This window comes from Myotis nattereri, assembly GCF_964212035.1.
Source record: "Myotis nattereri genome assembly, chromosome: 1".
In the NCBI taxonomy this organism is placed as follows: domain Eukaryota; kingdom Metazoa; phylum Chordata; class Mammalia; order Chiroptera; family Vespertilionidae; genus Myotis; species Myotis nattereri.
In genome coordinates this window covers 33301965-33319033 of record NC_138075.1, presented here as the reverse complement: position 1 = coordinate 33319033, position 17069 = coordinate 33301965, and the positions used below count along the sequence as shown (strand labels likewise).

Genomic DNA, 17069 nt, shown 5'->3' with positions numbered 1-17069 from the left:
TTGTTCATACTAGGTAATGCAAAATGCTTTTCTCTGAAAGGTATGATCATTGTCATAAAAACTGTAAACTTCATTAGCCTCATGATCACTCTAGGACAGTGATTCTCAACCTTCCAAATGCCGAGACCCTTTAATACAGTTCCTCATGTTGTGGTGACCCCAATTTCATTGTTACAAATTGAACATAATTAAAGCATAGTGATTAATCACAAAAACAATATGTAATTATATATGTGTTTTCTGATGGTCTTAGGCGACCCCTGTGAAAGGGTCGTTAGACCCCCAAAGGGGTCGCACCCCACAGGTTGAGAACCGCTGCTCTAGGAAGTCAATAATACATAACCCACACCTGCTAAATGACACCAGTAAGTGAACTGGTGGCTGCGAGAGGACACTTGAAATAAACTGGTGTTCTTGACTTTCACTCATGTCTGCTCTATAGGTCTTGGTAGAGAAGAAGATTTTCCAGGGAAATTTCTTTTTCAAAAAATGCTAAACATTAAGGCACTTTAGTAGCTGGACTTGTATAAGATTTTGATTTGAGGATTGGTTACCTGGGGACCATACTGGAAACTTTATCTTTTCTCTCAGACTTTGGGTGACTGTCTCCAGGAGCTGAAAATCCTTTACAAATCCCAGAGGCATACAGGCTTCCACTTTAACTTTCACCAGAATAACATGGTTTTTAAGGCACAGCCCCTAGCCTAGAAGCTGGCATTTCTTCTTAGGTCATGCTCTCCCCTGCCTTTCAAGCATCTGTCATCAGAGAGAAAATGGGGGCAGAAAGATCCAACGAAGCAGCCTTTGAAGGATCCTGAGCATTATTATTCTGGGTATGGAACACTTCTGTTGATAATTACCCTTGGTGAGGATGATCAAAATCTGTGATAAAGCATATGGCTCAAAAACTTGATAGCCTTTCCCCCTACAGAAACACAACTCTTTTTTTAAAAAAATATATTTTATTGATTTTTTTTTTTTTTACAGAGAGAAAGGGAGAGGGATAGAGAGTTAGAAACATCGATGAGAGAGAAACATCGATCAGCTGCCTCCTGCACACCTCCTACTGGGGATGTGCCTGCAACCAAGGTACATGCCCTTTACTGGAATCGAACCCGGGACCCTTCAGTCCGAAGGCAGACACTCTATCCACTGAGCCAAACTGGTCAGGGCAGAAACACAACTCTACTGTTTATTGTTTAGTTGTGTTCTGTGTTTTAAATAACCTTTATTAAATGAAATACTTTTAGAACTAAATAATTCTAATTAAAGCAGAATTTAAAGAAATGCAGCCCCTAGGAATACATCAGTGGTTTTACTCGTGTTTTTATCAATTGCCACTAATTCTTTATTAGTTTATTTAGTACTAGGAGAGCTTGTAGACCTTCCCTGGGTATGTCTGTGGTAGGAGCTTGTTAACTTAAATATCTATACTAATATAGGGTAATATGCAAGTTTGTCAGGACGCCGTCACAGTAACGACCGATCAGCAGGCTGCGTGCGCAGCAGGCGCGGGTGGGCGAGAACTTGCAGTGTCGGGGACAGGGGTGGAGCCACGGCAGAGAGGCCTCCCGCATGCCTGCACTGGGGTCCGCAGGCACGTGGAGAGGCCTTAGCTGCAGCCCCGGCCAGGGGTCCACAGGTGTGTGGAGAGGCCTCTCTGCCACGACCCCAGCTGGGGGTCCGCAGGCATGTGGAGGTCCGTAGGCCTCGGCTGCGGCCCGGCCTGGGGCAGGGCTGTGGCGGGGGCCTCCGTGCATCTGCACTGGGGTCCGCAGGCCTCTGCTGCGGCCTGGCCAGGGGTCCGCAGGCCTTCCCCGGCTCCGGCCTGCCTCTTTAGGGCAATCCATCGTGGAGCCCCGGGTGGGTGGGCGGGGCCTACCTCTTTGGGGTGATGGATTGCGGGGCTCCCGCATTGTGACAGGGCACAGGTCAGGCTGGGGGACCACCCCAGCCCCGAGTGCACCAATATCATGCACCGGGCCACTAGTATACACATAAACATACACACACACAGTTTTCTGTTGTTTTGTTTTAGCTTCTCATAATAATGAAGTATCATGAGCTTTTTAATTCAAATAATGAGCCTTCTCAACTACCACAGACATTGTATATACTTTTCCTTTTAATCCAGGGACTGAGACTGTTTTTTCTTGTCTATTTTTCTTTTCTCGTTTTTAAAAATTATTATTACAATACCAAGAAGCCACTTTGTCTTCTCAACTGTAAGAAAGCCCCAAAGAACCAGGTTACCAGGTATTTATCTGGTATCACCCGTGGCGTGCTCTCTCAATCAAATTGAAATTTACCTACACAGCAAAGATATCTCCATGGTTACTGTGCCAGGGCTTCAGGGCATAGCCCTCTTGGCTTTAGACTGCTTTAGCAAAGCATGAAAGGTGTTGCTAACTAGATCATTTTCCAGGTTCTACTTGTAGGTGCCCTTCCTTTTTTTTTTTTTTTTTTTTAGTATTTTGGAATATAACTGCTGAACACTGTTTCATATATAGACTGAGATTTGGCCTCTTTCCAGTCACTCTGAGATAATCCGGCAGTGGTTATTGACAAAAGTACAGAACCAATGCCTGAACAGGCAATTTACTGCTGAATACTGGTATTTCCAGCATCAATATTACAGTATTTTCTGGTCCACACTGGTCAATTCTTGGGTTTCAAAGCAGAAATGAACTATTTGAGGTTATCTAGTAATTTAACTTCACTTTACAGATGAAGAAAAGTTAAACAATCAGGACTATTTGGCTTTAAACATTTTCATTAATAACATTCATTCACTCATTCATTCATTCAGCAAATACCTACCCTGTGTTGGTTCTGGACTTATCCTATCTAATAAAAGAGAAACATGGTAATTGGCATACGACCGCTACCCTTCCCATTGGCTAATCAGGGCAATATGCAAATTAACTGCCAGCCAAGATGGCGGCCGGCAGCCAGGCAGCTTGAAACTAACATGAGGCTTGCTTGCTTCAGTGACGGAGGACTCCAAAGTTCCCCGCCTGCCGCTGCAGGCCTCTGAGCTGCAACTCTAAGCAACTATGTAACAAATATAGAAGCTAAACAAAACCCCAGAAACCTGCTTTAGTCCGCCAGGCTTTAGCCAGCAGGATCGCAACATTGTAAGCAAAGGCCAGAAACCTACTTTCAGCAGCGGAGGCCTAAGAGCTGGAGCCAAGCCTCAAAGCTAAAGCTGGCCCAGAATAAAAAAGAAAAAAAGAAAAAAAGGAGCTGTTGGGAGCTTCAGTCACCCGCCAGCCTGAAAACAGCCCTCAGCCCCTCACCCAGACTGGCCAGGCACCCCAGTGGGGACCTCCACCCTGAAGGGTGTGTGACCATCTGCAAACAGCCATCATCCCCTCACCCAGGCTGGCCAGGCACCCCAGTGGGGACCCCCACCCTGATCCAGGACACCCTTCAGGGCAAACCAGCCAGCAGCCACCTGTGCACCAGGCCTCTACCCTATATAGTAAAAGGGTAATATGCCTCCCAGCCGCGAGGCCTCCCGGCACCGGGATCAGCGTGACAGGGGGCAGCGCCCAAACCCCCTGATCGCCCTGCGGCTCTGTGTGTGACAGGGGGCGGGGCCACAACCTCCCTATCCACCCTGCTCTGTTTGTGACAGGGGAAGGTGCCCCAACCCCCTGATCAGCCCTGCTCTGTGTCTGATAGGGGGGAGCTCCCCAACCCCCTGATCGCCCTGCGGCTCTGTGTGTGACAGCGTGCAGTGCCCCAACCCCCTGATCGGCCCTGCTCTGTGTGTGACAGGGTGTGGCGCCCCAACCCCCCCCCCTCCCCCCACGGGCCCTGCTCTGTGTGTGACAGGGTAGAGCCATAACCCCCCCCATCGGCCCTGCCCTGAGTGTGACAGTGGCGGCGCCCCAACCCCCTGATCGGCCCTGCTCTGTGGGTGATAGAGGGTGGCGCCCCAACCCCCTGATGGGCCCTGCTCTGTGAGTGACAGGGGGCAGTGCCCCAACCCCCTGATTGGCCCTGCTCTGTGCGTGACAGGGGGTGGCGCCACAACCTCCCCATCGACCCTACCTTGAGTGTGACAGGGGACGGTGCCCCAACCCCCCAATCCACCCTACCCTGAGCGTGACTGGGGGTGGCATCACAGCCTCCCAATCACCCTGCTCTGTGCGTGACAGGGGGTGGTGCCCCAACTCCCCAATGGCCCCTGCTCTGAGCCCGACCAGGGGCTGCACCTAGGGATTGGGCCTGCCCTCTGCCACCCGGGAGCAGGCCTAGGCCAGCAGGTTGTTATCTCCCAGAGGGGTCCCAGACTGCAAGAGGGCACAGGCCGGGCTGAGGGACCCCCCTTCCCCCCCGAGTGCACAAATTTTTGTGCATCGGGCCTCTAGTTAAGTATAAACACAGTCCCAGAACTTATGGTCTCATAGTTCATTGGAGTAAGAAGATTGACAAATAGTTACCACATCAAGTGAAACCTTATATCATAAAAGCACATTCAAAGCACTTGAAGCCACACCCTTGGTTGTGGATGAAGAGTCGACACAAGAATTTCAATGTACAGGAGTATTTACCAGACTGTGTAGGGAGAGAAGGCATTAGGGCAGAGTAAACAGAAGTCAGGAAAGAGCAGTCACCTTGGAAAATGCTGAGCGTGTTAGTGTGGCTGTAGAGTGATGAGTGGTGAGGAGTGGCTGAGTCCCCTCTATGGGGCAGTATTACTGGGGACAGCTCATGCACATCCATTCAGGACAAAACGGAGGGCTCTATGAGTTGTGAAAATGTAGAAATAGTTTCAACCTGGTTGATAAATAGCCACTGATCTAAGGTCGCTTGCACTGTCTTGTTGCATCCCCCAGACTCCTCACACCCAGTGATTCAGGAATTAAATTTAATTCCTGTAGGAGGCCTCTAGGCTAGTTACATGGTGCTGATCATTAATTTTTGGGGGCATCTCTCCTCTTATTTGTGCTGATTATTAATTTTTTTGAGCATCTCTCCTCTCATTTACCTTAGTAAAGAATGTAAATTTTATCCTATAGGATAGGATTTGAAAATGCAAATGCCTCCATGGGTAAGGAAGCTACACAGAAATGAATGAAGCAACTGTGTACAAAAAACAGGGAAAGTTGAGGACTATAATGAATTCGAGACATTAAAATTAAATTTTAAAGACTTTGTGTCAACAAGCATAGATATATGCCAGTGCTCAAATGTTGCAGTATAAGAAACAGGGAACCACAATTCTTTAAACTAGGGAAGTGATGCAATATATTTTTAAATTGTCATGAGGATTTAATAGACAGATTATAGAAACATGGAGATATGAGACTGAGAGCATGGATGCTCCTATTTTAAAGGCTGGAGAAGAATATGCTGGGTTAAATTCAAAGATTTTGAAAACAAAGTATTTTTCTTTCTGTGTGATAAAACAATAAAAAGGATTATTGGATTATTAAGGAATATATATCATTTCTGTCTTTAAAAGTTTTAAGTACCTAAAGGACAAGAAGCTAAACCCAATGATTTCAGAGAACATTCTGGGTCTGGGATGCCCTGAAGCGTATTAACTTAAGCAAAATATTTGTGGAGAAAAAACAAACTAAAAAACTGTGGGTGGTGAAATGGGCTGGAACAAATGCTGAAAGAACTCTTGAGTGTTACCAAGCAGGGAGTCTGTGTGGGAGCATGAAGGTGTTTTCAACAATTCTGTGTTGGTTTTATTCATCAATTTCACAAATTTGAGTGCATACTATATGTTAAATACTGCCCTAGGCACAATTTTAAGTAGGATTTCTTAATTCATTTATTGAGAATTTACTATTCCTCCCTCCTATGAAACTTTCATTCTAAGGGAAGAGATGGTCAATAAGCCTGATGCCAGGTTAGGTTATGTTGAGCAAACCTAGGGGATGGATTGAGGCTGGGGAAGGTTAGAGATGGAAACCAAACAGGGAATGGCGATCATTATAGAAAACATAATGGAAGACAGTTTTCACAGACCCCAAACTAGCAGAACTTGAAGTGAAATGGGGAAGTGTCTACGAGAGAAATTCACAGTCACTAGAATGTCGTGAGTATAGAGTGTTGAACAGTTGTGGTTGCAAACGTACACTGTGCTAGGTTTTGATGAGCTGAATTTGAGAGTTTGGTAAGATACCTATGTGTAGATCTTTTCTGAAACTTTGGTGGTGTCAGAGGTACAAAAGAAATACAAAGGTCCAGGGCCTCTGTGTGTGTGTGTGTGTGTGTGTGTGTGTGTGTTTTCTCACCTGTTGGTACTGACATAGCGAAGTTTGAGAGCCACTGACTTAGATAACCAGAGATTCAAGCCTGAAAAGAGGGAGGAGCTAAGGGCTGGAGATGTGTATTTTGGAGTTTTAAAAAAAGTGTTCATTGAGACTTATGGATGGATCAACTCTCTCAGGGAAAGAGGAAAATGAGTGGTTACATATACGCAGCTGGTGGGGAGATGAGGAAGAACCTGAAAGACAGACCCATGAATTATTCAGCATACGGGGAAAGTGCAGAGAGCTCAGTTTTTCTTTAACTGGAATTCGGGCTCCATGGGGACAGAGACCTCAGGGTTACCTTATACCTGGCATTGTGCCCAGCACTTAATAGTCATTTAATCAATATTTGTTTATTGAACAAATCAAGGCATACATGCATGATTTTCACAAAAGCTAAAGAGAAATTTTTAGGAGAATATAGGCAGTCATATTAAATGCAGTAGCCTGGGATCAAGAGGGCTGAAACTTACGGGATTGCTGGTAGATTTGGTCAGAAGGAAGTTATTGCAATAAAAGAGATGGGGTAATTAAGTACAAGCAGTGAATTTAGGCTTTGCAGTCTTTTATAACACTCATCCTGAGCTGTTGATGAGCAGTTAAAGGCTATACACATACACACATATGTATGTGTATTATGTATAGGTATGTGTAGCAAGTATATGTTTGAATACATGTATATATATAAAATATGACATTTAGTTCTCCAGCCTTCATTGTTCCCTGTTGCTCTGTTGATGTCCTCTAGCTGCCTCCTTCAGGTTGTGCATCTGATGGGAAGAAGTGTCTCTCAGGAGTCTCAGGGGCTGTGGAGGAGTATCTTGGAGAGGTTGGAATATAGACAAAGGTCTATAAATACTAGTGTCTCCAGTAAGCTGCATAATAAACTTGCCATCTTTAGTTTTTCAGTGATTGCTTTCTCCCCAAGTATAGATATAATTTCCAGAACTTGCATAAAAATATACAATCCTACTTTTAGGTTTGTTAAAACTTTTTAATTCCAGGCAATACATTTCCTTTGAAAGGATAAATCTTTGTGTCATGAAGCAGATATGCTTATTAGCCTGCTCTCTGGGATTTGTATGTTTGTGGATGAAGCATCCAGCCTTTCTTGTATTTGAAAATGTCATATCCAACTGCCTTTTAATGAAGATTCATTTATTTTTTTCACACCGTTAGGTATAGTCTGTGGGGCTAGACTTCTGTCAGTCCACATGAATAGAGCCCATTACTGGTAATGGAAGTCTTATACATGCCCATGGAGGTGAATTCACATCGAAATAATTCACATTTAATCTTTCATAGTAATTTTTATTTAACTGTCTTAAGATTTCAATGATGATCTCTTTTTGTCCCCAACTGCTGTTTGACATTGATTATAGGCATTTGGTGATGGGTCTGAGGTTGTAACTTTAACGGGTGTAAGTGTTTCTTTCCTCTGTTTCAGCTGAGAAGTTTTGAGCATGAAATATTCACAGCCATTAAGAGACTTCCAATTTTATTTCTCATCCTGCTTATTCTGTAGTTCATATTAACTCCACAGTGCTGAAGGAACTGAACAAGTGGACTTTTAGACATCAGATCACTGGCCATGGTGTTGGCCATGGCATCTCAGGATACTCAGAACCTGTTCCAGCCTCTCTCTTCCTGGATATCTCGGGTGTATGAAGCCCTCCAGCAAGCAGGGGATGTGTTATCTGCCTCGTTGGTTAACTTAAGCAAACAAGACTCTAAGTTGAATGACAAGCTAGACCAGGACTTAGATGATACTCAGATTCAGGAAACGTACTTTGAAGTTGAAGAACAAATCAATGACGGGAGTCAAGAGGACACACATTCCTTGTTTCTTGAAGTGGATCATTTTTCTTGTTGCAGTAGTGATTTGCAGGACTCTGCCCAAAGCTCAAACCCTAGACTTAGCCAACCTGCAAAGGACTCATGTTCCATAGTATCCCAGTGGCCCAGTCAGACCTGTGATGGCCAAAAGCCACCACATGTGCTTTCTTCTATTGCTGAGGAAGAACATCACCTTGAACAGCAAAGGAGTGGCCTTCAACATGACTTTGAGAGCCACCTCTCTGGTATTTTAGAAAATGTTTATGGAAAAAAGCAAGGTAAGCTAGCCAGTAGTCATTTTCTCTGGGTTCTTCCAAAGGACAATTCTGCTCATTTTATTTTGACTTGTTTTGGTTGTCATATGACTTTTACTCTGCTTCCTCTTCTACCTTTCCACATGCTGGCTTTTTTATTGAGAGATGTAATCCTTAGGAATATTTTCAATGTATACAATTTTGGAATATCCATACTTGTGGGACTCAATTCCAAAGCAAGAGCTCCAAGCAAGTAGAATGTTGAAAACGAGTCTGTGGGTTCTGTCTGAGAAGCCCCTTGTGCATGTCATGCTTTTTAAAATATCTTCTAAATTGTTCTCTTTTTTTTTTTCACTAGGTTAGGAATCTCTAGATGTTACTATATTATTCAGTGCGAAATCCTGTTCAGAAAGCCATACTTGTTGCAAAAAATTTTAGTTGATAACACTCCAAGAACACTTCTCACAGTATTTCACTGAGACGTGATGTGAGATGACAGTAGATAGAAAATCTTTGAAATAAGAATAGCTTGATTTTCTTTCAGCCTTGAATGGAAAGGATATATTTAAGAAAAACTGCCTATAAAGCTTTATCCTGTCAGAACGGAGCATATAATGGGCTTTCAATAAATGTAAAATGAATATGGTGAGACTGTAATTAACTCTGTAAAGGCAGCTATAGTATGTGCTGGCATAGATTTTTCATACTTCTAATACTCTAAGCCTGAAGTAAGGACATTCCACCTGATTAGGGACAGAGAGGTACATGCCATGCAGAGAAAGATGTTGAGTGTGTACGTATGATGTGTACATAGCTCACACAGACTATTGGATCTTTTATGTAATATAATGATGAAGTAATTAGTTCTTTTATTAGGAGGAGCAGACTTTTCTGGAATATTTAATAATCTCTTTATCTATTTTCATGATTCCTCTTAGCTTTATCTTTTTAAAAGTATTTTTATTGATTTCAGAGAGGAAGGGAGAGGGAGAGAGAGATAGAAATATCAATGATGAGAATCATTGATTGCCTGCATCCTGAATGCCCTACAATGGGGACCCAGCCCGCAACCCCAGAGGCCCTGATTGGGAATCGAACTGTGACCTCCTGGTTCATAGGTCGGTGCTCAACCACTGGGCAACGCTGGCCAGGCTGTCCATTGCTATTTTGTATCTTTTGAGCAGATAATATGATTTTTATTGTTTAGTTTGTTGAAATTATTTCCTAATATTGTGTTGAGGATTTTAAAAATATAACTTTTCATTAGAAGTATTAGTCTGTAGTTTTGTTTTCTTGCAATCTCTCTCTCTGGTTTTCGTGTCTGGGTAATGCTGGCCTTATAAAATGAGTTGTGAAATGTTTCTCTTTTTCTATAGTTGAGACACATTTGTGTTAAATTAATATTATTTATTTATTAAATGTTTGCTAGAAATTTTCCAGTGAAGCCAACTGACCTTGGAATTTTCTTTTGTGGGAAGATTTTGAAATATAAATTCAATTTAGTTTATTTTACTTTCAACTTGGCAAACTTTTGTTTGTTTTATTTTAGCCTTTACATCCCCCTCCCAGGATGCCTGAGATCTCTCCCCCGACCCAACTCTGGAGGCAGCCTGAACCCATCTTGTGCTTTTGAGGATAGGGAGTGGGAGTGAGGCACAATTTCCCAGGGAGACCAGGGCACTGTACCTTTAAAACTTATAAACCTGCACCAGGCTGGGGCAAAACCTCATCCCGCAAGCTGGGTCTGGCCAGAACATGGGCTCTGGGCAGCTCTGAACACCCCTGGAGACCCAGAGCCTGTGGACAAGAGCCACCATCACCAACCCACTGCTCAGGACTTGGAAAAGAAGGGGTTAGGAAGAATACCCAGGCCTCAGAGGCAGCTGCCCCAGATCAGGGCTCTCCTGGAGAGGGCAAAGAACTGGGTGAGATTCTTGAGGTGCCTTTGTCTCCAGCAAGACTCCTGGCCCTCTCCCTGGGAGTGTGCCAGCTGTCCTCTCTAGAATTGTACACCTGAGTGCTATATAATTTCATTAACCAATATCACCCCAACAAATTCAATTAAAAAAAAGAAAAAAAATTCAATTTCTTTAGTAAATATAGGACTGTTCAAGCTATCTATCTTCTGGAGTCATTTGTGCCAACTTGTGTTTTTTAAGGATTTTTTCTTTGCATCTATGTTGTTAAATATATGGACATAGTATTTTCTGGTTATCTTTTTAATGCTTATAGGGTTTATAGTGATTTCCCTCTTTATTTTCTGGTATTGGTAATTTTTGTCTTCTTTTTTCTTTTTTTCTGTGGAGTCTATCTGTGTAGATGATTATCTTGGTTTTCCCTTAAGTAATAGTTAGACTAAGTTCTGTAATGACTAAGAAATAGGTGTTGGAAGTTGTATAACAAAGTTGTGTAGAGTTACAACAATTACATACATGGGAGCTTTGGGGGTGATTTTGCCAGAGGTGATCCAAGAAAGGTCCACAGAGCAGATGATGGAAGACTGCAAAATCTGAGCACAGTCGGAATTTAACAGGTGGACGGAGGGAGAAGGCATTCCGGTGGAGGAAAGGGCATGGACACACATGTGGACAAGCCAGGTATTTTCAGGGATGGATCCTGAGGCTAGAGTTTAGGCTGCAATTGGCAATGTCTTTACTTTTCGTGTTAAGGATTTAGGTTTTACTCTGTTTAAGTTGCCAGTCTCAAAAAGATCTTAATCAAAAGTGACACCAACAGAGAGGTCTGTTTTAGAAGGATAACTCAGGCATCAGTTTGGAGGCTAAATCGGAGGAAAGAATAAATGTTAGGGAGCTATTATAGTAGCTTGAAAGAAGAAGTAGTGTGTAAATCAATGTGAATATATAAAAAGAAATTCTTGTCATTATTTTGATGTATTTCCCCCCCAAAAGGCATCTCAAAAAGAGAGTCTTTGACAGGGCACTGGCAGGGTGGTGGACTTATTACTGGTAGGTGGGGGTAGAAGTCCAGGCTTCCCTCTTCACTTCCTTAACATTTGAAGAGGTGCTTCTCATCAATGCAGGGTTGGGATGGGAGTTCTGTCTCCCCACATGGTCTCCACTAACGTCGAGCTGAGGGTAGCATTATTGCTGCTGCACGATGGTGAAAATCTGGACTCTCCACCAGTCCTCTTCTGACACCACCCAAGTTGGGAGGGGCAGAGGTGGACGTGGGTCCAGGCTCTCCATGTGGTCTCCTTTGACACTGTGGAGGGTGCAGATGCTCATTCCTGGCCATCAAAGGAGAAAGACCTGGATCCCTACACAGCCTTCTCTGCATTCCCTGGTGGGGGTGTTAACATGCCTTCTTACAGGTTGGTGAGGATGCAAGTCTAGGCTCTCCACTTGGCCTCTGCTGGCCTGGATTGGGATAGAGAACACAGCGTTTTCTGTGCCGTTTGGCTGGAGTAGAATTTCATTGTCCCAAAGTTTTCTGTTTAGCTAGGCTGCCCTTTCCCTGGTCCTTTGCATAGAGAGAGCAGGCGTTTCTTGAGGCCTTTCTTTGTCTGTGCCAATTGGCATTGCAGGGTTGCCAGCTTCTTCAGCTTCGAGTCTAGGCTCTAGGAGGCAAAGAACCAGGCCACTCACCACCATGTTTTCCTTGAGTCCCCTGGTCCCCCGCCAGTCTGCCTTCTCCTCTGCACTGTTGGGTCTTCTCTTCTTTGTTTTAGGGCTTTCTGGTTGTGAGCTGGGGGAGTAATAGAGAAAAGAACATCTACTCTATCTTCCTGGAAAAGAACGTCTTCCAGTTAGTCCTTCCTAGCATTATGATTTAAAATCCCACCACTCCTCTCCATTTCATAGTGAAAATAAGAACAATAGAAAATGATAAAGGATGGTATGTATGTGTAGGTAAATATAAGAGAAATATTCCTCTGTAAGGAGAGGTCTTATATGATAGCCCTTCTCCGTTAGTCTAATGGAATCAATTGCCTACCATGTACAAAGTACTGGGAATGGACAGTACTTATACAAGGATAAGCCATGGGCCCGTCCTTCAGGTTATTGAAAAGCTTACACCTTTTGCTTAATATGTCCCAGAAGATGCAAAAATGTGTTTGATGCCCTTGCTCTTTGGTGGCAGTGGCAGTTGGGAATGAGGCAGGGACCTAGAATGAGACAGTCCTGTGTCCCCATTCAGTTGTGACTTTATAGATGCAGGAGCTTTACTAGGTTGCCTCTCTCGCTGATGTGATAGAGCCCACTAATTCACTCCCAATGCCTATAGCAAAAATGACAAAGCCCCTAATTCCTTTCTTTCCTTAAGATATTTAAACACCCCAGGACTTTATGACAGTAGGATAAGGGACTGGGCTCTCAGTCCTATGAATGTTCAGAGCTTGTGTTTTTAATTTTTATTTTACCTGCTTGTTAACCGTTTTCATGTGCTTATTTTCCCCTTTATACCATGGGATCATGTCAGACACAGCACATGGGCTGCTTTGCAGTCTCTACAGGGATGTATTTGGAGATATGCTAGGAAAAGGCAGCATTTTAATCAGTGATTTATATGCACGTTTAAAAAAGCCTTGTCAAGCCTGCTTTTCCCATTTAACCTTGAATTCTTTTCATAACGCTGTGTCTTGATTTTATGTTCCTTAATGTGCCATATTTTTTTCTCCACAATAGATTTTCAACTAAATTGGCCTAAAACAAGAGGGATGCTGAATGCTTTTTGTAACCATGGAAACATTTCTGGGCACTTACTGGGGACCTGGTTGCCAATAGTAATGTAGCAGAGAAAATAGATACACTTCATTTAGCAGTTGCCTCTGATTAAGAGGCAAAGAGACTCCTTACAGTGCCATCTCAAGATAGGCTTTTCGGCTTAAAGACCCAAATCCAAAAACACCAACTTCTCAGTCAAGAAGCAGTTGTGACAGACACCTTTGATATGTATTGGGAAGGAGTTCTAATTGCATTTAAAATCATCTTTGTTTTAAGTTTTTCAACTCATGCTTTTTTTTTTTTTTTTTTTTTTTAATTTAGGCTGTTTTTTTTTAACCACATGAATTTGTTTCCAGGAAATATGCTCACTATTTCCTGAAATAGCCTGCTAATGGAATTAATGTGTTCCAAGTATACTGGCACATAGAACTTTAGACACACTCTTTGGCTACCTGGAATGTATTTAAAAAGTAGAATAGTAGAAATGAGGGTGATATAACTTGACTTTCAATCAGATTACTCTACCAGGTTAGTATGACATGGAAGGGAAAATCCCACACGGTTCTTAGTTGCTGGTTGGTCTGGAGTTTTGATGTGTTGAAGTATTTTTTTCTGCCGATGCTCTTAGGATGGCTTGTGGCGGTTGACACTAAATGGTACCAGGGAATGTAATGCAGTTGATATATAAATCATACAGGCTTCATTGCCTTTCTATAGGATGCGTGACTGCACATAAGATGTTACATCCTGCCGTTCCTTTATTTGTAAAACTGGCACTTCGCTTGTTTTCATTGCACCAGTGCTGTCTTGAGGGTAAATCTATTCCTGGTTAAATTTATCTCCATTTGTTAATCCTCATTTGATAGCATTTGCCATCATGTTCCTCAGTTATCTGGAATTATCCATTAAAAAAGGATTAGCCTGAAAAATCTTCAGATTTGTTTTCTAAAAGCTTTATGAAGTTAGTTTTCTCGGTATGTTGACTTGCACGTTTTAGAAAAGCTAGGTATTAATGAACACACTAAAAGCGGACACAGTTTTCAGAGCCTTGACATTAAGGCATGGAGTTTATTATTGCTGTGGTTATGTATTTTGCCATTGTTGTCATTTTTAAAGGACATTTCAGGCATGTAACAAAATCCTACATGGCCAGAAATTAGAACATGTAACTTATACACCTGATCAAAATATCGATTCAATTTTTACCTTGATTTCTGGGTGTTACAATAAATGCTAGAACATTTTTTTTAAGGTCAGGTTTATGAGAAAATAAAGTCCATTTTCTATTTTCCCATTCTTACCATCATTAGGGATGGATTACAGGAATTAGAGATAACATACTACAAATAAGCTTAAGTTCCATTTTAATGATTCTCAAGGAACCAGATTTTTTTTTTAAATAATGGAATTTCTTGATAATAAAAAGGTCCAGGAGTCTTCCTAGCCCTGAGACTCAGACAGTAATGGAGCCAGGTGTGTTTTTCTTGCAATTATCTAGTCTGATGGTGAAGAAGTTGGGGCCAGGTAGGAGCTACGAGCTTCATAAGACCTCCCCCACCCACCCTCCAATATATCTTGTTTCTTCTTGCTTGAGGAAGATTCTTACCTGTGTGTTTGTGTGTTGTTATATTTCTAATTACCATAGAAATATTACCCTCCTCTCCCCCTATTTTATTCTTCTTTCTTTGGTAAATCCCCTTCTCCCTTCCCTGCTACTCTTTCCCAACATCCACTCCAGAGGAGAGAGAGTCTTGTTTCTGAAAAAGAGCCTTATGCTAAAGAGAGTTTCTGAGTTGTGGTTAAGTTTCTCTTCCCTTTGAGCTCTTGTTAATTCTGCTCAGGGGTGGGCTGGGCCACTGTTAGTGGAGATATTAGTGCCCTTTACATTTCCTAGTTTTTAAACTTAGGACACATTAAAAAACATAGGAAAATGTATCATGATATAACAAACACCCACAAACCCACCATTTAACTTGGCCAAATTTTAACATTTTTCCATATTTAATCCAGATTTATTTTTAAGAAGCCATCTAGGACAGATATAATTAGAGTTCCCCGAGAACCCCCTCTTTGTTTTCTCTCCCTTCTCTCCTCACCAGGAGGAAAACAAATCTAAATTGGAGGGTTATGATTCTCATCGTATTTTCATTCTTCTCCTGCAAGTTTTTGTACCTGTAAATTATACATACTATAGTTTTACATGTTTTAAAACTTTACACAAATGACATAATGTTGAACACGAGTCCTGCCTTTGTGGTTGAAGTGGAGGGCTCCTATTGTACAGGAGAGGCTATCCTGGTAGAGCTGTCAGCGGGCCCATCTCAGGCAACGTGGCAATAGTAGTAAACCCATTACAGCACGGAGCCAATGGATAGGTCCTGGCAACAGCTCCTGAGCATTCACCAGGGAGGAAAGATCAAGGGAGCAATAGCTCTCCTTTGGCACTCCAGCCGTGGAAATGAAGTCATGCTATTTCAGTCTTCAGTGGCACAGCCTGAGTCATTTTCACAAGAGGGGTGTCCTTGTCAAGAGATTTTTAGCTAAGATGGGAGAGAAGACCCGAGAGTACTGTCATTCAGTATTAGCGCAGGAGAATATTTATCTTGCTGGTTATCAAAGGAGTCTTTTTTTTTTTTTTTTAATATTTTTTATTGATTAAGATATTACATATGTGTACCCTCTACCCCCCCTCTCCCCGCTCACCCCCTCACCCCCCCGTTGTCCGTGTCCATTGGTTAGGCCTATATGCTTGCATATAAGTCCTTTGGTTGATCTTTCCCCCTTGCCCCCACCCTCCCCTACCTTCCCTCCAAGGCCCGACAGTCCAATCAATGCCTCTCCGTCTCTGGATCAGTCCTTGTTCATCAGTTTATGTTGTTCATTATATTCCACAAATAAGTGAGATCTTGTGGTATTTATCCGCTCTCCAGTTCCATCCATGTTGTGGCAAATGGTGAGAGTTCCTTTTTCTTCTTCCTCTTCTTAAAGAATACCTTTCAGCATTTCATATAATGCTGGTTTGGTGGTGATGAACTCCTTTAGCTTTTTCTTATCCGTGAAGCTCTTTATCTGACCTTCCATTCTGAATGATAGCTTTGCTGGATAAAGTAATCTTGGTTGCAGGTTCTTGCTATTCATCTCTTTGAATATTTCTTGCCACTCTCTTCTGGCCTGCATGGTTTCTGTTGAGAAATCAGCTGACAGTCGGATGGGTACTCCCTTGTAGGTAACTGACTGTCTTTCTCTTGCTGCTTTTAAGATTCTCTCTTTATCTTTTGCTCTTGGCATTTTAATTATGATGTGTCTTGGTGTGGTCCTCTTTGGATTCCTTTTGTTTGGGGTTCTCTGCGCTTCCTGGACTTGTAAGTCCATTTCTTTCACCAGGTGGGGGAAGTTTTCTGTCATTATTTCTTCAAAAAGGTTTTCAATATCTTGCCCTCTCTCTCCTTCTGGTACCCCTATAATTCTGATGTTGGTACGCTTGAAGTTGTCCCAGAGGTTCCTTACACTATCTTCATATTTTTTGAATCTCTTTTCTTTTTTCTTTTTCGGTTGGGTATTTTTTGTTTCTTTGCATTTCAAATCTTTGACTTGATTCTTGGGATCCTCTTGTCTGCTGTTGGAGCTCTGTAAAGTATTCTTTATTTCAGTCAGTGTATGCATAATTTCTAATTGGTCCTTTTTCATGACCTCCATGGTCTCACCATACTCCTTGAGGGATTCATTAAATTTATCGGCGGTTTCCATAAAATTCTTGACAAACCTTATAAACGTGGCCTTGAACTCTATATCCAGTCGTCTGGCCTCCTCCGTTTCTGCCAATTGCGACCTGTTTCTTTGTCTCCGCATTTTGGCTGCTTCCCTGTGTTGATAGAGTGGCCTGCGCGCCAGGTGTCCTGTAGGGCCCAGTGGCTCAGCCTCCCCAGTTACCTGGGGTGGACACTCTTGGTGCACTCTTGGTGCCTCGCTTGTTGTAGGATCACTGGGAGGAATTGACCTCCAGGCCAATTGGCTGT

General features: G+C 42.7%; 1 protein-coding gene across 1 annotated transcript in view; it reads left to right on the top strand.

Moving 5' to 3' along the window:
- Positions 1-7869: 7869 nt before the first annotated feature.
- The window catches only part of SYT16 (synaptotagmin 16), a gene marked incomplete at its 5' end in the record, with an annotated part of 92858 nt that continues 83658 nt past the window's right edge, over positions 7870-17069 (top strand). The window contains one exon of the mRNA XM_081090340.1: positions 7870-8392. Coding sequence (XP_080946466.1) covers positions 7870-8392 — 523 coding nt within the window. The remainder of the gene's footprint in view (positions 8393-17069) is intronic.